At 38.8% G+C, this 20,685-nt stretch overlaps 1 protein-coding gene across 9 annotated transcripts in view; it reads left to right on the forward strand.

The window, feature by feature from the left end:
• RABGAP1L (RAB GTPase activating protein 1 like) overlaps positions 1–20,685 on the forward strand; it is a 260,477-nt gene that overhangs the window by 169,184 nt on the left and 70,608 nt on the right. For 8 of the 9 annotated variants that reach the window (XM_075507880.1, XM_075507874.1, XM_075507873.1 and 5 more), the window contains one exon: positions 1,785–1,826. In XM_075507880.1, coding sequence (XP_075363995.1) covers positions 1,785–1,826 — 42 coding nt within the window. Of the gene's footprint in view, positions 1–1,784; positions 1,827–16,531; positions 16,991–20,685 lie in introns of those variants that run through there. The other variant, XM_075507882.1, reaches the window with a different exon arrangement.

Here is a 20,685-nt window from a genome sequence, read left to right on the forward strand (position 1 = left end):
ACATTGATATTTGGAATAAAACTGAGACAACTATGAACTTATTTTACTGCTGCTGGTGCTCTAGTATTATCAGTGTTGTGACTGAAATTCATGGCCAGACATTTTTTCTATTAAAAATAAGTATAAAAGGCAAAATAACTGTTGTTGTACTTGAAATATTTCTTATGCCATTTGGAAGAAGGGTTTCCTATTAATGAAGCAAGGTTCAGTCCTGCTACAATTGTGACCTCTAGTGGAAAAAGCCAGTTTGTTATCATAATGATTATGCATCAAATTGCAAAGTAATTCACAGGAGTGTTGCAATATTCATTATGTCTAATGTCGTAGCATTTCCAAGACTCATTAATGGTAAAATCCCTTCAAGGCAATACTATCCATGTGAAAAAATACAATTTCTTCCCAAGAATGCCTCTGAAAAGTCTCTGCAGATTTTTATAAAAGCTAATTTTTATAGAAATATGGTCTCAGGCTTGCAGGAAGAGGCCTGGAAAAATAAGCAATTGCAGAAGCAGAAATTTCTTGGAGAAGGTTCCCTTATAAAAAGTCTTGTTGTTATCCCACAACAATATGTATTGCAGTGAAAGTATTACTTGTGTGCAAATCTATTGAGACATTTTTAGATATCAGCTCTGAAAGACATTATAAGAAAAGATTTATCACGCCATTAAACAAGCAGGCAGAAGATTTGTAAAATACAATCTAGGAAAACAGTCTGAACACAAAGTACATAGTACAGCAAATGAGAATTGCATATGGTATTTTTCATATTTGGATGAACACAAAGCTATTTATAATCTTAAATAATCAAGATATGTAGGCTACAGACAGGAGAGTCTCTTCCATCAGCAGAGGCCATGTGTGCACTGCCAGTAAGGCTGTTGCCTTGGGTCCTCTGGCCTGAGCTGCCCCTGGCTAGTTTTCCAAGCAGGACCCCAAAAGTAGTTTCAGTTAGGCTGCTCCAAAGGAGCCTCATTTAGCGTATGTGTTCACCTTCCCCCAGGAGAATCTCAAGGTCTTGACTGTCAAAATGAAAAGGTGTTGAACAGAAGTGAAGGAGTGATATTTCTTATTTTTGTATACAACGTAAGTGGAAATGTAGCCTTTTTCAGCCATCTATAGTCAGTCAGTGGAGTGGTTTTTACTTTCCTTGGTTTTTAAATAATCGGACGTTGTCATTGTGTTATTCACTGAATGAATGTCTGTACACTTGTATTCCAGCTTTTGCAAACCAGAAAGCAGACTATTTGATACAGACATGGATTTGCTTACCTATGAAATAGTTTTGATTTTTGACTGATAACAGAAAAAAGGTGTATTTTATACTTGTGGGGGTTTTTTTGTTTCATTTTTGTTTTTTTACAGTTTGAGCATGAAAGATTGTACATGATTAATCATAGCTAAGCTCAGTTACTTGGCAAAAATCCTGTCAACTAGAATATTTATTACATTTTCTTGATACCCTGCTTGTTACAATATTCTGCACTGTTCATGAAAACCATCATTGACAGGTACTGAAACAATGCACGGATATCTTGTCACATCCATAGCACCTGACGAATTGAACAGTGAGATTCCAAAAGCTCCAAAGAGCCGACATCTTCCCCAGCTGGGAGTTTGGAAACTGCCTTGGGGCTTTAATGATGAACTTTGAAGTGTAGCAGGGAAAAGGGAAGCATTCCCTAGAGATGTGCAGCATCTAGTTATGATGCTACATAGTGATAAGTAATAGAGAGGAGAGATTTGTTTGCTGGGACTGATTGAAGTCTTTTTCTTCGTATTTTCAGGGTATGAACATAATCTTCCACGTAGCCTTGGCTCTCTTAAAGGTAAGTCAGTCATTGATTAGAAGGTCTTTTTTTAAATTTTATTAAACTTTATGGAATATTTTCTTAGCTTAATGTATCATGTCTAAGGGAACAATAATAGTGGGACTTCTGGAGGAGGGAACGGAGGAGAAATATCATCCATTTGGGTAGAGATGTCTTCAAAATTGTACTTATGGTAGATCTGTTTTTATTAAACTTAATCATGTCATAAAGTTCCTGGAACAAGTAGTGCAGTCTAAGGATTTAAATGTCTCATGTAATTACTATTAAGAAAACAATTCTGATTCATTTCACAGCGTATTTATTTTGTGGCTGGGTTCTTTCATATAACTGTTTAAAAAACATGTGATTTAATATTATTTGGTATCAAATATATTTGTATTGTCATACGGTAATGTCATATGACAATGTCATATGGATGTGACAATACCACAGTTACCACATATGGTAATGTCAAGAGAGGAATGGAAGTCTTTTATAATATGGGGAACTTCTGTCTTTGGCTTGGACACAGAATTTACCTAAACAAACAAACCAACCAACCTGTAGGTAAAGCATTGGCCCTTTTGATGCCAGTGAGAGAGCTCAAAGTTAACTTACATTAACCTTCACAAGTTGGCACTAGTTCAAATCCAGTCCCCGTGCAGGCACATGGTATGGAATTTGTAATGCTACCTTTGAATTCAAATGATATTCCCATCAAATAATTTAGGCTAAAGCTCAGGGTAGAACAGCCTGTCATTCCTAACACAACAACCCCATAATGTGGGCACAGGCTAGTATCGTTTGACTCTTGCTAGTCCTCTAGTGTGTTTTCCTTACCATTTACCTAGAAAGGGCAAACAGCTACTAGTTGAGCTATTCAGTAAAGAGTAACTCTCAGAGGCTCAACTTCTGTGGCACAAAGTCCTACAGCAAACGTGCTCCACACCAGGAATATATATATGCTGCTGCTGTGAACAGAGCAATTGAAAATTTCAAAACGCACATATTTTCACTTGAGGTTGGGTAACTTTGTAGGTATGAGATAGTATGTAGCATTATGGTAAGGAAATGTCCAAAATAACTTGTGTTTTATACTAACACAGTTAATGTGTCAAATGGTGTTGTGACTTTCTACATGAGTATATTTATTAAATAAAGTCACCTATAAGCAGGAAATTTGTTTAATGTACGTTGCCAGGGAAGTGCTCCTACACAAATCTAAATTTGTAAAAAGGGGGGAGGGAAGTGTGTGCTCTTTTCTTCCTGTTTCATATTTTATTTGCAGCTATGGGGGCTTGTTAATTTTCTGGGTTTTAAGGCCAGTATGGATAAATGGAAATGTAGTAGGTTATGGCACGATAGATAGTAAAAGAAGTGAAAGCAATCATCCAGGTGACACCCAACAGGTATGCTGCCATGGTAGTAGGAACAGGTTCTGGAAAGAGGTAGAGGTACCAGCTTATGGATCTTAAAACTGAAGAAGAAGAAAGTAAGGGAGGAGTACTTGCACTGAGCTGAAAATGGCTGGGAAGGTTTTCAGGAAAGGAGAACTTGGTTCAATTGGATTATGAAGGATGGCTTTGAGACCATGGTTATACACCCAGCAGTCTGTTTTCCTTATGTTTCCTGCTGCTGCTAGTGGGAATGGTTGAACGAAGGTTAGCAGCAGAGCAACTGTTTAGAAAATGTGATAATGTTGTAAAGGACTAAAATTCTTAACGCACGGATGTCATACTGCAAATAAGGAATTCTTTTGTCTTGGATAATTAACCCAATTTCTTTTAACAGAAAGTCCTCAGTCTTTTAATTTTCTATATATTCCACAACATGCTGCTTATTCAATTGAACATTTCTTTTTGACTGTTCCAGAAGAGGAGAATTCAAGGAAGTATTTTGTCATTCTTATTATAACTATTTTCTAAGTTTACGAGTTTTAAGAGTTGGTTTTAATTCTGCTTATAGCAGTTCTTCATATATATATATATATATATATATATATATATATGCATATATATGCGTATATATGCAATGTGCTGTATCTGCCTGTTCTGGCAGTAATAGGCTCTAAATGGTAAGGGAGGTGTTATCCTAAGAAAGTATTTCTATATTGCAGCCCAAAACAAGTACAAAGAAAATACAGGTAAGTAAGATAAGATTCTAAGTCAGAAACATTCAGGTAAGAGCATAGTTCCATAGTGGTACCAAGGTGGAGCTGGTGATTATGTACAATAGAATTAGCATATGATTTGCTTTCAGCAGGAATTGCTGTTCTGTTATGGAAGAAAATAATTTTGCACTCTGAGACCTGAAGTAATTTTTTTCCTATTCAAACGTCTTCATAATCTCTGCTAATCATTAGAAACAAAGTGGTTTAGCGTACCGGTCTTTTTAAGTTACAGAAACTGAATGTGCATGCTGCAGAACAACCACTTTAAAACCTGTGTGTTTCTAAGGTCTTGTTTGTCTGATTCTGAAGTGAATGAAAACAACTCCTAAGGATTTGATCTTTGTTAAAACAGAGCAATTATTCTCTCATGCACAATCTTTTGGATTATTTTTAATTTGGATGAGGGAATCCTTCATCAGTGGAATATCTGAGTCTTTACTGTGTAAATGCCATTTTCCTCACTTCTTTGTGAAGCGTGTGCCTCACAATCCCTCATTAAATAGCAACAGAACGGAAGCTTTTATCTTGCACTCCCTTTTACTCAATGCAGTTTCTCACTGTTACAGCCAGTTGCTAGTATTCAAACTGAATGCTTGTTAGTTTTGAATGACAGTACTACTTCTGTGACCAATTACCCGAGACATCTTGATGCAGTAATCTTTGGAAAATAAACATGTATTTAAGACACGAGGGGAATCCTTTCCCTTTCCTTCTCCCACATTCTGAGTATGACTGTAGCAATGAACAGCTAGAGGATTGAAGCTCCTTAGCTATGGAGGCCATCATTTGTAATAGGGCATTAATCTGATTTCTTATTGAAGGAAAAGCAGAGTCTTTTTTTCTGTAGCATCCAAATGTTATGCTTTCTGATGCATATCAGTGTTTTTCATGTACTCCACAGAACGCTCATCTGTCAGGCTCTCCAGCTGGTGGCAGTATTTTACAGTTTGACATTAATCATTTACTTACGTCATGTAGAGACTGCACCTGAATTAACATTTAGTAAGCTGAGCTGATAGAAAATCAAATCCCTCTCCTTTCATTTTCTGAGCATCAGAAAATACAGTGAAGCACTGGGGTGTGAAAAGAACTCCAGTGTTGAAAAAGGCAGTGTAAAAAACTGTGGTTTAGAACAACTCAACAAACAACATTGATATTTTCATTTTAAAAATCCCATTTAAGACCATTGATTGAAAATGACGGAGTAAAATGTACCATTCCAGCGCCAGCATACTTTCCAATCCCTTTTGTCATCAACGAGTTAGTTTCTTTGTTGGAAATTACAAAGTAAACATTAAAATCTTCACATATGCTAAGAAAAAAATACCAATAATAAGCTTTCTATCATATTTTAATATTTCAGTAATTATTTCTTTAATCTTCTGTTTCTGGTCTTGCTACCTTAGCAAAAAGAGCTAAATGCATGCTTTATTTTGGAATTAGCAAACTGAGGCAAATAATAAAATATGTGATTGTGGAGAAATCAGACTCTAGATTAACTACTGATGTAGTTGCTAACTACTGAAAAGGTAGGGAAGAGTACATGTTAACTGGAAATGCAGGAATAACCACAGGGTTTTAAAATAGGTCCATATCCAGACTTTCTTTTTGAGGGTTCATCTACTCATGGAGTGTGATTCATAACAACACTGAAGGTCAACACTTAGGTTGTTGGGCTTTCATTTGGGTGACCGTTAAAAACATGTTGCTTAATGCCAGAGGAACGACATAGTTTTGATCAGGAAGGTGTATAATATTCAAATTGAAATTGATAGAAAATAGTGAGAAACAATAATGTATTTGTTACTGCTTATGTTTCCCATTATTATCTTACAGAGATTCACTTCAGTACATATATTATCTTAAAAACAGTATTTTTATATCATTCCTTGAACTCAGGTGAATGTGAGCAGCATTTCTAACGGTGTTTATGAGTTCTTACACTCCTTCTCACTGCACGTTATCAAGTGATAACTATATTACACAAACAAGACAGTTGTATTTCTTTGTTATTTCTGTTGCCACCTTTCAGTCTCAACACTGTTTGTGTCAGTCTGTGCCCAGCAGATTAGGGAGAAGCATACCAGTTACAATGGCAGGGACAGCAGATGATGCTATTAATTCAAGTAGTTGATACAGAGGCTCCCTAGATTAAAAAAAAAAATGTCAAAATTACCTCGGATAAGGAGGGTTATTTGTTATCTTTATATCATTCTGTATCTGGGCTGAAAAGGACCTCCTGGGCCAAAGAAATGCTTCTTTGCTATATTATGCCATTATGTGACATGGCATCCATTTCATAAACTAGTAACAGCAGCAATATTGCTGGTGGAAGGCCATTTCCCTTATTCTGGTTTAAATTTATTACTGATCATTTTGTACTCATCTACTCTTACATGAGCATTGTCCTTTATCTTAAATAGTCCCCTTCCAGCAACACTCACACTGTTTATCACCTTGAAGTATTTATAGATATTATTAATATTGTTTACTAAATAAACCAATATTTGTAGTGTTCTTGAACTCTAGAGCATCTTAGTAGTTCTCTTCTGCATCTCCTCAATTCTGTATTAATCTTTTTAGAGGTGAATGACTGGATCTTTAAGAGAGGTCACACTATGTTTTCTGTATTAATGTTGTATTTCCTTATTTCTAAAAAATCTGCTTTATCTGATAACTATGAGGATTGTATTGTTCTCTTATATTTGTATGAAATAGTATTTATGACTAACCAGAGAGTTCCACAAATACTGTTTCACCACCTTAGGTGTGGACTTCTCTAAGAGCACAAATTTTGAATAAAATTATGCTGTACTTCTACATACATTCACATTTCACTTCTTAATGAACATGCAGGTTTTCTTTTTTCACTTTCAAGGCATTATCTTCTTTGGATAGACGTCTGACCTAACCTGTCTCGGATTTTCTCCATCATTTATCTCCTGAATTACCACTTGCACCAACCCAGAACTTTAAAATCAGATCTGAAATTTTTTTCTGTGTTAAAAGGCATAGCTCAGAAATTTATGCTTATGAGAAGTGGACATACTCAAAGATAGCCAGAGCAGTCATCCATTTTTTGTGCACCTTAGATCCTGCTCTTCATGGGTAAGTTATACCTATTTCTGCAGGGAGCTGTGTGGCTTGCAGTGTAAACCAAAGTGGCCAATGTGACATCCCTTAGGATTACACCTCCTTTTATCACCCATCACGTCTGCTTCTGAAATTATCACTTGCCACTATCTAGCCTGGAGCATTAGTGTTTAAAAAGTACTGTAGTCTTGTAAGAAAACAAACAAGGAAACAGCCAAAGGGTTCAAGTCGTAGCAGCAAGTAATGAAATGAGTTTTATCAGTCAGATGAAAACAAGCAGTATAAAAGGAATAGTTAAATTGGACAACCGAATTCTTCCATGTCTTACTGAAATAAGATACTGATATTTTGTATAATCTTACTAGCTAAACTTCTGAGGATGTCAATGAAGATGGGACAGGTGCTTATTTTAGGCAAAACTTGCATATTATCAATGCAGATAATTAAAACGTGAATTGTCTTTCAGTTGGGGATGAAATTGTGCCAGTTATTGTAACTTTTTGAGAGGTATCACATGAAAAGTGCACTGAGTGTGTAGGCAACAGGGCTTAGGCCTTGTATCCAAGAGATAAAACAGCTATTTCTTCCTCTCTCTGCATACAAACGCTCTTACTTTGCATTTGCAGTGGCTTGAGGAGCCTCAACTGATTTTTAAAGTAGCACTGCTTTAAGCTGGAGGTTGGATGAAATGACATACAGGGTTCCTTTCCAACCTAAACTGGTTTTGATTCTAGGTGATCTGGTATAGTCCACTTTGCAAGTGCATTAAATCTTCAAAAGGCTCTTTCCAAGATAAAACAGAAGTGTCCACATTAGAATCTAAGGCAAAAGAGATGTTGGCCTTTATATTTATACCAATTTTTTTATAGCTTCTTCACATAACTGATCCCAGGATCAGAGCTGAAGCTTCTGATACAGAAGTGGATCCTAACTCTTTGGTGCTAGAGATCAGAACCAACTATTCTGTTTTCAATGTCTTCTCCATTAGGCAGGGGACAAGAAAATCAGTTTTTAAGAGGCTCTCAGATAACTCTTTTTATATTTCTACTTCCTAAATCGAGGAGGTCCTTAAACTGTAGGTTTTGCTGGGCTGAAGAACTCCTCCCCCAGATGCACTCCCCCTACCCCAAAAAGCAGTACTTGGTGCCCTGTTGGAGATTATCTCTTTAGAAAGAGAAATCTGTACCTGAAAACATCCAGAATCATTCAACTTCCAGACTACTGATTTTCCAGCCCTAATATAACCAATTTTCTATTTTTAAATGTCCACGTTCATCTGCATGCTAAAAATCCATCCTGTCCTGACTAGTTACTTAGCCCATTTGATCTCCTTCTCACACCTAAAATCACTTCAATTTCTATTAGGTGAATCTTCACCATAAATTTTGAATTTTGAGGGAGGAGAGGTGTTCTCTCTTTAAAGGAATAGAAGACTGAAAGCAGAGAAAGTAACATGAAATTTGTTGGACTGCATTTCTTTAGCAGGACTGAACCCTGATTTTATATATTAATGACACCTCCCCATTATATTGTCTGTTCATAATTTCTAGATGTTGGAAACGGAAGATGGTGTTTTTGGGACTATAGTTCTGATTTATATTATTATTTGTTATTATTAATTATTGTTATTTAAATATACTGTATGTCTCTCATGTACCTAGCAAATCTTGTGATTCTATAGAAATTTTTTTCTTAAGTATGTAATTGAAGTAAATAAAATGATAAAAATAGTCATTCCAGATCAGACTTGTAGGCTTATCTACCCCAGTATCTTGTTGCCAACAGTGGATACATGGGAAAGACTGCAAAAACAGGGCAATAATATTCTTTTTTTTTTTCCTCTGGCAATTTGTGTCTTGGAGACTCTCTGAGAAAGAAGTGGTGTCTCATGTTTAATAACTCTGTATGGATTGTTATTCCATGGGTTTGGTGACATTTTGAACACATGTAAACTAGTAGCCACAGAGATTTTCTCAGCTTAATTATCATTTTGTTTGCTTTGAACCTGTCACCTATGAGTTTCATGTGAGGTTACTGGTTCCTGTGTTGGAAGGCATTTTGGACAGCTGGTACCTCTTCACTTTCTCCACACAACTCATAATTTTATAAGTCTACATATCCCTCATCAACTGTCTATTTTCCAGTCTTAATATTCTTAGTCTATTTTTTGTCTCCTCATCTGGAAGCTTCTCATGAGCCTTATTCCCTCTATAAATACTTTTCTGTCTCTATTATCTCCTTTTTGAGGTGGGAGGACCAGACTAATGCATAATATCAAAGATGAAAACACATAATTGAGTTATACTCTAGAATAACAGTATTCTTTGTTTAGATCTCCATTCCTTTCCTATTAATTCCTACCATTTGATTTATTTTGTTGAACTCTGCTGTGCACTGAGCTGATACTTTCATAGAACTGTCCACGGTAACTCCAAGATTCATTCCTGAGCAGCAATTGTCAGCTCTGAGTCTATTATTTGTATGTAAAATTGATACTGTTCCCCATATGCATCAATTTACATTTATCTACATTGACTTTCATTTATTGTACTATTGCCCAGTCATTCAGTCTCTTACAGTCCTTCTGCAATTCTGTACTGTAAGTCCCTGTCTTTAAAACCCTGAATAATTTAGTAGCATTTGCGAACAATGTCACCTCACAATTCACTCTCTTTTCCAAGCCATTTAAGAATAGTCTAACCAGCACAGACTCCAGCACAGATCACTGGTGGAATCTACTATGAAAAATGGTTTTATCATGTTCTCTTTCAGAATCACAGAATGGTATAGGTTGGAAAAGACCTTTAAGATCATTGAGTCCAACCGTAAACCTAACACTACCAAGTCCACCACTATACCATGTCCTTAAGCACCTCATCCAAACGTCCTTTAAATTCCTCCAGGGATGGTGACTCAACCACTTCCCTGGGCAGCCTGTTCCAATGCTCGACAACCGTTTCAGTGAAGTAAAATTTCCTAATATCCAGTCTAAACCTCCCCTGGCACAACTTGAGGCCATTTCCTCTCGTCCTATCGCTTGTTACCTGGGAGAAGAGACCGACCCCCACCTCTCTACAACCTCCTTTCAGGTAGTTGTAGAGAGCGATAATGTCTCCCCTGAGCCTCCTTTTCTCAAGGCTAAACAACCCCAGGTCCCTCAGCCGCTCCTCATAAGACTTCTGCTCCAGACCCTTCACCAGCTTCATTGTCCTTCTCTGGACGTGCTCCAGCACCTCAATGTCTCTCTTGTAGTGAGGGGCCCAAAACTGAACACAGGATTTGAGGTGTGGCCTCACCAGTGCTGAGTACAGGGGGATGATCAATAATAATGATAAAGATGTAAACTTCACTAAATCCAGATTACACAGTTGTGATTAGACCTGAAGAACAGAAAGGACGAAGTAATTTCTGATAAGATAAGAGGTGAAGCTCTTATTGTGGGCATGAGGTAATTCGTATGGATTTTCAGAGCTGTTCTGGTGCAGAATTTGTGTTAACCTTTCATAGGAAGAACTTGAAAGAGAACTTTCTTTTTTGTTCCTCCAGTTTTAGAGTCTGTTTAGCTTTTCAAAGTCAGTAATTTTTGCCACTAAAATGTTAAAGGCAATCCAATTCCTTTTTTTTTTTTTACAGTTGACGTAGAAAAGAGAGATGCTACATCAGCATTGATCAATTAGCAATTGATATAGCAATTATGAAAATGTTTAGTTTATCTCAGCACTGACCTTTCCGTACTGTGCCCATTATCATAAAAATTTGATATTCTTGTCAACACAAAGCGCAGGATAGGAGGCAAGACTAGTGGTACTTTTGCAGGAAAGACTGGGCAGAGGGAGGACACAGAAGGCTGGGCTGCTCGCACAGGGAGAATGTGGGCAGGCAGAGGAAGCAGGGGGGAGAAAAGAATCTATAGTGCTCACATGGGGTCATAATTTTAAAATTATGCAAGGTAGGCAGGTTGCCAGTTTTTACAGCAGGTTGTCATGCCTTGTTAAACATGCAAGTGAGAACACTGTTATCTGGGAACTAAACCAGTATGAACACCTAAAACTAACACATTTGTGCTAAGGCTTTGTGCACTCTTGGCAAAATATTAAAGATAGAAGCTGCAATAGTCATGATGGCACATACTTTTTTCCCCACAGAAAACAGTACAAGAAGCACAAAGCTCCCACTTTGACTGTCATAAAATGACAGATAGAAACCCATCGTTTTTCTTGGAATCCCATGAGCTTTTCCCAAATATTTTCTCAGTTTTTATATACATATATGTGTGTGTATATACATCTATATATAGATTTATGTTCTATAGTGTTACATATGTTCTTCTAATTTGGTATATTTTAAAGTACAGAGATTGATAAAGGACTCCCCATCAAGATCCTTGGTATCTTGCTACAGAATTCAGAAAATATAGATAATTTCAAGTTATATTCTATATGGTTTTATTTGCTTAGAGAGTATTTTGCCATTAGCCACTTCTGAGTTCAGTGGATATCAGCTGTGTACGTCTGAGCAGATCTTAACTGCATCGGTACCATGTGAACAAACAGACATTTCACAGAATCACAGAATCACAGAATCATATAGGTTGGAAAAGACCTTTAAGATCATCGAGTCCAACCATAAACCTAACACTGCCAAAAACCACCACTACACCATGTCTCTAAGCACCTCATCCAAACGTCCTTTAAATACCTCCAGGGATGGTGACTCAACCACTTCCCTGGGCAGTCTGTTCCAATGCTTGATAACCCTCTCGGTGAAGAAAAATTTCCTAATATCCAGTCTAAACCTCCTTTCAGGCAGTTGTAGAGAGCAATGAGGTCTCCCCTCAGCCTCCTTTTCTCCAGGCTAAACAGTCCCAGCTCCCTCAGCCGCTCCTCATAAGACTTCTGCTCCAGACCCTTCACCAGCTTCGTTGCCCTTCTCTGGACACGCTCCAGCACCTCAATGTCCCTCTTGTAGTGGGGGGCCCAAAACTGAACACAGTATTCGAGGTGCGGCCTCACCAGTGCCAAGTACAGGGGCACGATCACTTCCCTAGTCCTGCTGGCCATGCTATTTCTGATACAAGCCAGGATGCCATTGGCCTTCTTGGCCGCCTGGGCACACTGCTGGCTCATATTCAGGCGGCTGTCAATAAACACCCCCAGGTCCTTCTCTGCCAGGCAGCTTTCCAGCCACTCTTCCCCAAGCCTGTAGCGTTGCATGGGGTTGCTGTGGCCCAAGTGCAGGACCTTGCACTTGGCCTTGTTAAACCTCATACAATTCACCCCAGCCCATCGATCCAGCCTGTCCAGGTCCCTCTGCAGAGCCTTCCTTCCCTCCAGCAGATCAGCACTCCCACACAACTTGGTGTCATCTGCAAACTTACTGAGAGTACACTCGATCCCTTCGTCCAGATCATTGATAAAGATGTTAAACAGAACTGGCCCCAACACCGAGCCCTGGGGAACACCGCTTGTGACCGGCCGCCAACCGGAGTAAACTCCATTCACCACCACTCTTTGGGCCCGGCCGTCCAGCCAGTTCTTTACCCAGCGAAGAGTACACCCGTCCAAGCCATGAGCAGCCAGTTTCTCCAGGAGAATGCTGTGGGAAACCGTGTCAAAGGCTTTACTGAAGTCTAGATAGACAACATCCACAGCCTTCCCCTCATCCATTAGGTGGGTCACCTTGTCATAGAAGGAGATCAGGTTGGTCAAGCAGGACCTGCCTTTCCTGAACCCATGCTGGCTGGGCTTGATCTCTTGGTTATTCTCTACATGCTGTGTGATAGCACTCAGGATGATCTGCTCCATCAGCTTCCCCGGTGCCAAGGTCAGGCTGACAGGCCTGTAGTTCCCCGGGTCCTCCTTCCGGCCCTTCTTGAAGATGGGTGTCACATTAGCTAATCTCCAGTCAGCAGGGACTTCCCCAGTTAGCCAGGACTGCTGGTAAATGATGGAAAGGGGCTTGGTGAGCACATCTGCCAGCTCCTTCAACACTCTCGGGTGGATCTCATCAGGCCCCATAGACTTGTGAGTGTCTAAGTGGTGCAGCAGGTCACTCACCATTTCCCCCTGGATTATGGGGGCTCCAGTCTGGTCCCCATCCCTATCTTCCAACTCCAGGGGCTGGGTACCCAGAGAACATTCGGCCCTGCTATTAAAGACTGAGGCAAAGAAGGCATTAAGTACCTCAGCCTTTTCCTCATCCTTGGTCACTGTGTTTCCTCCCCCATCTACTAGGGGCTGGAGATTCTCCTTACCTCTCCTTTTGCTGCTAATGTATTTGAAGAAGTGATTTCATGGATAGGAAGGCCAGAAACAGAATTTAACTGTACTTAAAGACCAGCTAGTCTATGACATGGAAATCAAAGCATGAGTAATACATGTTTACTCTGTGACATTCTACTTAGTGTGCAAGTTACTGCCTTTTGGGCCATTTTTAGTTTTTAAGTTGACTTCAGTCAGGCCCTTCTGAAGAATGCAGAACAGTAATCTAATGGCATGGATAAGAGTAATGAAGTCTACATGAAGGAAAAATCGCAATTCCTGGTCAGACATGGGTAAAAATAAGATGTAGTGTTCAATGAGGATGTAGAAGTATTTAAGAACAGTAGGGAGTGTAAAAAGTCTCAAACTGCAAATCTGAATGATGGTTCACTGTTATGCTGTGTGAAAGGAGTTCCTGAAAAACACAGAGCATTGGATTTCAGCTGATAATTAAGGGTTTTTCTGTCAAGCCTGGGAATTTTTCAGATTTGAGAGACCTCTTTTGAAACAAGAAATCTAGGCCTGATGTAAAAATCATAATGATGGTAGTAGACCACATCTCTTGGGAAGCTAATCCGGTAGTTAATTTTCCTCATTCCTTAAAATTTGCACCTTATTTCTATACCTGAATTCATCTGGTTTTAGCCTCTAACTATGGGATCCTATTAAACTTTCTAGAATTAAAGATTTAATTTAATAATCACTTACTTCCATTTTTCAGAAGCCCAGACCTTACCCAACATGAATGAAACCTGAATTTCTATAAGGATGAGAATTAGCTATCAGCTTATTAAAGTCTGATTTATGCAAGGAAGAATTTAAGGCTTTTTACATGGACCGTGCTCTGAATTATCTGTCCTCTTGCCTGTTTTTCCCCCAAGTCACAAGTGACTCTACCCATTCATCTCTGTGCTTCTAATCAGTTCTGTAACTTGCATCCCAATACACACAGTATAATGCTCTCATTTTTTTCTTTTTAATGTTTTGAGCAATGTTTTCATTCACATGTGGAAGATAAACCTAATGTTTCTAGAATATCACATTTACTAGTGTGTGTTTAGATTAGATGGAAACACTTTAAAATTTCAGAAAAAGTACGAAACGCTACTTCCTTTCCTTTAAACCCTTTCACCCTACAAACATACAGTCTGGTAAGCTGAAAATTTAACCCGTGGTAGATAACTGATCAGCACTGTGGTGTTTAAATATACACATAATAACAAACTGGATAATAAACCAGGATCTCTGGAACTGCATGCTGAGGGAGTTTGGAAAGTATAGGAGAGTTCCCATGACAATCTTCACTATAATCTTAAACTGGAATGAAACATGTCTTGGTTATGGTTTCTTTTTTTCTTAAGAGAGTTGTGCATAGCTTCTCTTGAAAAGGACCTCAGTAAATACCCCTAATCTCAGCCTAGACAGAATTGCTGTAGCCTCCACTCTTCAGAACCCTGCTCTGTGGACTAGTCTATACAGAAGATTTTCATCTGCAAAATAGTGTTTCACAACCTGAGATACTTAAATCAGCTTTCAGAAGATTACCTGTATTAAATTCAGTTCAATACTGGACAAAATTTGCAGGTGCTTTAGTTGACTTAAATTCCATATCACCAGAGGATAAATAGTTGAGGCCTCATTGTCATCATCTGTCATCTTTGACCTATGACTTCTGCTGATTCTGCTTTAACCATTTCCCCACCTGCTTCATGAGCCAAGGTGACCTGTGTGGATGGGGCTATTTTTGGTAGTAATGTCCTGTTTTAAAAAAAAAAATCCTCATTCAAGAAAATTTACTTGTATTTGAAAGGTGTCCAGTATGGGTGGTATATCACACTGAATGCAATTAGTTGATTGTTCTAATTTTCCTCTGCTTTTTGTAGTACTTATCTAGGCTTGTTCATGGTAAATTAAAATTATTCTCATATTTTAACTACTCACGAACATGTTTATTATTTCAAGTCAGCGACCCCATGCTATGGATTTTTACTTTGCATTAGTATTTTAACTAAATATGTTTTTTTCTTGACATGTTAGACAAATGATTTTTAGAACTTAAATATGCATTTGCAGAAGTGTTTGCAATTAATGTTTTAGATCTGTGGAGCTCCTCACTATATTTTAAATTACCACCTTTCTGTATGTTAGGTATGTATGGGATATTACTGTCTGTTCCAGTCGGAAATGTGTATTGTTCTGTTACATAGCCCATTTTATAATTAGGCAATTCAAAAATGAAGCAGCATAAAAACATGCTTTCTAAAACACAGACCTATGAAATGAAGTAATAACTGCTAGGCTGTCTTTACCCAGATGGCAGAGGCACCTGGCCTGTTCCCTGCATAGGAGTGATGCGAGGCAATTTAAGGTGTGAACATCATAGCATTGTCCTTACAAATGTGCAGTTAATTTCTAGAATCAATTCACATGTGTGTGCTGACATCACTCCCTCCCTGCCCATCATCTCCAGATTTAGAAATGCCTCCTGAGAACACAGTGCTGGAAATGATCATTATTTAAATTATTTAATTCCGTGCCTCACAAGCTGTGCAAAGATGGGCTACGGCTTCTCAGCTCCTCAGAAGCTGCCTGCTGCTCTCTTCTCACCAGCAGTCCATCGTGATGTCCTTGCCCCTCTTCCATTCATCACCCAAAAGGGATGAGTGTCTCCTGCCCTACCTGCCTGTCTCCAGGTTGCACTGAGTCTGTATTTGCATTATTCAGAAGCAGATCGAATACAAGTCATTATATCGGCTGGCAGGCTGGTTTCTTCCTAACCACTGAATGTTAGAGGATGCAGTTCAGATAATGTAACCCTGGGATTCGACAGCAAAAACCCCTCACAGCTGAATTGATTTAAGGTAGATGGGGAGGGGAGCTCAGCTGTCCAGCCGCTCACTATTGGCTTCTTATTACGGCATTCTCCCCCGAGACGCTCTCTGCATGCTCATTCACCCCCTCCTCCTCCTCCCAGCCCCCTCCTTGCCTACCCCTTCATTACTGATTCACAGCAAGAGGCAGCAGCGGCAGCCGCCACGCTTGTCACGAATCAGAGATTGCAATGAGCTCATCCTTTTCTCTTCGCAGCTTCAGAACTGCCCTGGCTTTATTGCTCTTACTGCTGTCTGCTTGCACACACACCACAGACACTGAGCCCTGAAAGCTCTCCATTGCTTTTCTCCGATCTGAGCTTTCCTGCACTCATTTTCTGCCATTTTCCTGCTTTTTAGATACATTTTTAGATCCATGTTTTCTCTGGTTTGTTTTTCAAATCTACTTTGGACTCTGGCTGAGCCAGAACAGTGGATCATATTTTTCCTTGATTCTTAGCAAAGATGTTTTTCTCTTTCTGAGAGACTGACGGGCGTTGCTGTAGGCGGCCATCCAAGCCCATTTCAAAGATCTGAGGCTGGCTCTCCTAATCTTGCACTTTTTGAAATTACGGTTCAAAGCCTGTTCTTCTCACTCTGGATACTTACTACTTACTGCTCATGGAAGAAGGGGTACCTTGCAAAACCCCAGCTGCCAAGCTCACACCACCTGTCAAAAAGTCCCAGGACATGCATGACGAGAGAAGCAAGCTGGTGAATGAGTATGCATGTCGGGTGCTGGAACTTCTGGGAATGGGGCATCGCCTATTTGTGCCTCGGCTGCTTGCGGTGAGATCACATTTTCTTGAAATTAATTCATTGTAAATTTTCCATCTTCCCTCCCAAACCTGCTTCCCCCCCCCAGGATTCTTGACACTGAATGGAGGTGTAAGAGGTCTCTTATTTTTTCCTCTTGGCTTCTCGTAATCCATCTCCTAAGCACTGAGTCTTTCTTTTTCATGTTAGCTCAGGAGGGCTGGAAACTAGTCCGGCTAATGGGGATCAGTGCCACTCCTTAACTAGCTTGAAGGGTTCACAACCAGGGCTGCGTTGTAAAAAAAAAATCTTTCCTAAAGCCATGAATGCTTTTGTTCTCAGTCCTGTAATGATTCCAAATAAGCAGCATGCCTGGTCTACTTCTAGATACTGATGGAAAGTGCATTAATGCTCAGCATTTCAGATTTTATACTTGTGACATCAAAGGTTAGTTTTAAGCATTCATAAAAATTCAAGCTATATTTTTGGCTTTCTACTGTTTCTGTGTTTGATTCTGAAAAGGCACTTGACACTAAGTAAAAAAGGTTAAAATATATGTGTAGAATTATCTGGGAAATAAATTGTTAAATGTGTTTTTATCTGTCGTAGCAAATGATGTCTGTATGTGAAATGGCCTGAAACTGGTGTGGCATGTTAGAGTACAGAGAAATACGCTTTTATAATTTCTACTGCTGTACAAAGCAGACTCAAAACCACAAAACAGTGGCGAATCCAGAAGTCAGTACCTAGTGCTAGCTGGGTCTGCTCTGGGGTACTGTAACTAAACCTGGCTGCAGCTCAGAGGTACACTTGGTTGATGGCCTTGTACACCAGAATGTCATTTTTATGTGATGCATGTGGAGGCAGTTCTTTACTGATCCTATCCCATTTTCTAATGGGATGGTGCCTTTCCTTTATTTCCATACCCTGTGCAGTCCTATACTGAGTTACATATAGCGACCCGACTTGCATTTGCGTTGTGCTACTGAAGCCTATCTCCGTGTTCTGCAGTACACTCACTTAAACGAATGTGCTCTGCGTATTATAGAATGTTCAGTGTAAAAAAAAAAAAAAAAGTGGGCGGTTGAACCTGTGTGTCTGTGCGCTGTGAGATGTTAGATAAAAATAATCACAAACTCTCTGATTGCTAGTAAAGTGCAGATGAATTTGGATATCTACAGTCACTTGTAGAATTGAGTATAGTGGCTAATAACGCATGGTTGAATCTGTTGTATGTGTAAGCGTTATTCCAGTTTACCTCCAAGTGTACCTAAACACTCATCCATCCCATCCTGCTGATGGTCTCTTGGGCAAGGACTGCCAAATCATTCTGAATTGTTTTGTGATGAGCTCTAAGGAAAGGAGAGACAAAACCGCTAAGCTCTTTTTCACTTGACTTAATCAGGCTTTGTATCTGGCCCTCCAGATGGAGAATACCAGGAAATTTAGCATACTTCATCACCCAGGCAGCTTAGCTTTGCTGAATGACATAATATTTTTTATTTAAAAAGAAAAAAGAGGGGAAGAAAGGCAAAACAATACAAATAATGCTTGTGTTAGTAGAGAGTCTTGACTTGTGGAGTCAATGTGATTTCCTGTCAGGTTTTATTAGCTAAATATACCTCTTCTGACATATATCCCTTTTGATATGTACCCCTTCCATAGAGGAGGAGAGACTGCGATTCTGATAATTTTTTTAAAATGAGAAATCTCCGAGGACCAAGAATTTGTACTTGAATCAGAACTGAAGATACTTCAAAACCTCGGTGTTTCATAAAATTAAGAACTAGATTCTTTTTTACGTGCATAACCTTCTCCCTCTGCTGTGGTTTTGGGAATAAATGCCTAGGATGGGCAGAATATATGCCATTGTAGTGTTATGTGAGAAACATAATCTGTAACCTTTATGCGAGCCTTACAAAAATTCAGATCACCTACTCCCTGCATCAGCTAACTGCGATGATGGGCAAGTGAAACAGCACTAATTCTGTGTGGGTTTATCCCCTTTGGGACGACTATGGGTGAATGGAGCTAGTAGTTTTTGTGTTTGTGCTTATCCACATTTATCAGTATTTTATGTGGCAGAACTAACATTGCCTTTCTAAGTCTGGAGCTACATATAAACGCAGTGGTGAAATTTTAAGTAGAGGGATACTACTGGGTGTACACAAGATTATTGCCATATTTATGGATGCCAACTCATTGTGCACAAAACCAAAGCTATTTTTTTTCCACAATGCTTTTGTACCAAACAGTGTTTTACAGAGAGCACAGATTTTTATTTAGGAAAAAATGTGTTTGCAGTGTAGCTTTCACAGTAAAGAAATGGACATAAGCGATGCCGGTAAAAGGAGTCTTTTGATGTATTGTGCTTAGAAGTGCGTGCCAGTGTAACTGTAGCAGCATAGCTTTACCCATCAAACTTTCCCAGGCCTGGATCCCAAGTTTATCCACCCTCGTTCTCCTTGGCAGCACAGAAGGTCAACTTCATCCTCTTGGAGTCATTTAACAGATGTCACGTCTGTGGCTCGTGTTTAAGGGCAGCACAGTGCACAGTCGTGCAACATGCAGCGCTGCAGTCTTGTTGCTATCAGTGGAAGAGGAGCTATCAAGTTAGAAAATATAGCTCACATACCTTGATTTTACGTTGCATATCTTCTTAAAAGAACTTAAAACCACATCTGTGTGTGTTATAGATTAAATATTATGTTCTGAAAAATTAGTTTGAGGATACTTGTAAACATTTTGAATTTACCAGTAGCAAATTAAATAGTGGAGTATGGCCAGATTCTTTTCAGCCTTTAACTTGGTCTTGTTCCTGACACATGTTCATTAAAGTGTAAAAAAAGCAGTTTATGCTCACTGGCATTCTATAGAAATTCTAAACATATATACTGTATACATAGAATTCTATAGAAATTTGTAATTTTTATCTGTTTGTATGAAAGAGGAAGCATTAAATTAAGGAAGTGTAGTGTGGTTGGTCCGAAATTTCTTCTGATGTATTAGTTCCCAGGTGGGAATAGGAGTTCTAGTTGATATAGTCAGTAATAAGTGAGACTGTAGAATTAATAATTGAAGACAGAGAAATTAAATTAAAGAAAAAAGACAAGGCTTTGTCCTTTGTCTTAATCACATTTTCCTAAATATTTTGGGGAAAGTAGTAGTAACATTATTTACTTAAATGATACTAATTTTGATTATTTTTTTTTTAAGTCTCTCAAATACTGTTCCTGTTTTTTGAACATTTGCAGTTTTCCAGAACTTTACCTTTAGATTTGAAAGCTTTGCTAGTACTTCTGGCAAAGGGCTTTCCCTTAGTTTTAACTTATCCATATAAGATAATTTTACGAATATATTGAAATACTTAAGTGATGTGGGAAGGACATTCGAGGGCATATTTAGTCAAACCCTAAAAGGCAAGCTAAGACTTTTGGTCATAGTTCTCAGTGAGTTTCCTCTTTTGCCTGGTTTTAAAAATATATTTTAACCAGAAATATGATTATTTGGAAATTACATCTAGAATAATAAAAAATGCCCTGAAGTCCCAGGGTGCACAAAAATGCAATGCATCTGCCAAACTTTAGTTATTGGTTCATTGAACTTACAGATGGTTTAGTGAAATAAGTTGTTCATGAGTTCCACAAGCTGAGTGATGCGAACCAATGAATTTACAAATCTCTGCCTGTCAAACAGCTGCCAAAAGGTTCCTGAGATGTCTTTGTGAT

The sequence above is a fragment of the Mycteria americana genome, chromosome 7 (genome assembly GCF_035582795.1).
Source record: "Mycteria americana isolate JAX WOST 10 ecotype Jacksonville Zoo and Gardens chromosome 7, USCA_MyAme_1.0, whole genome shotgun sequence".
Taxonomy (NCBI): domain Eukaryota; kingdom Metazoa; phylum Chordata; class Aves; order Ciconiiformes; family Ciconiidae; genus Mycteria; species Mycteria americana.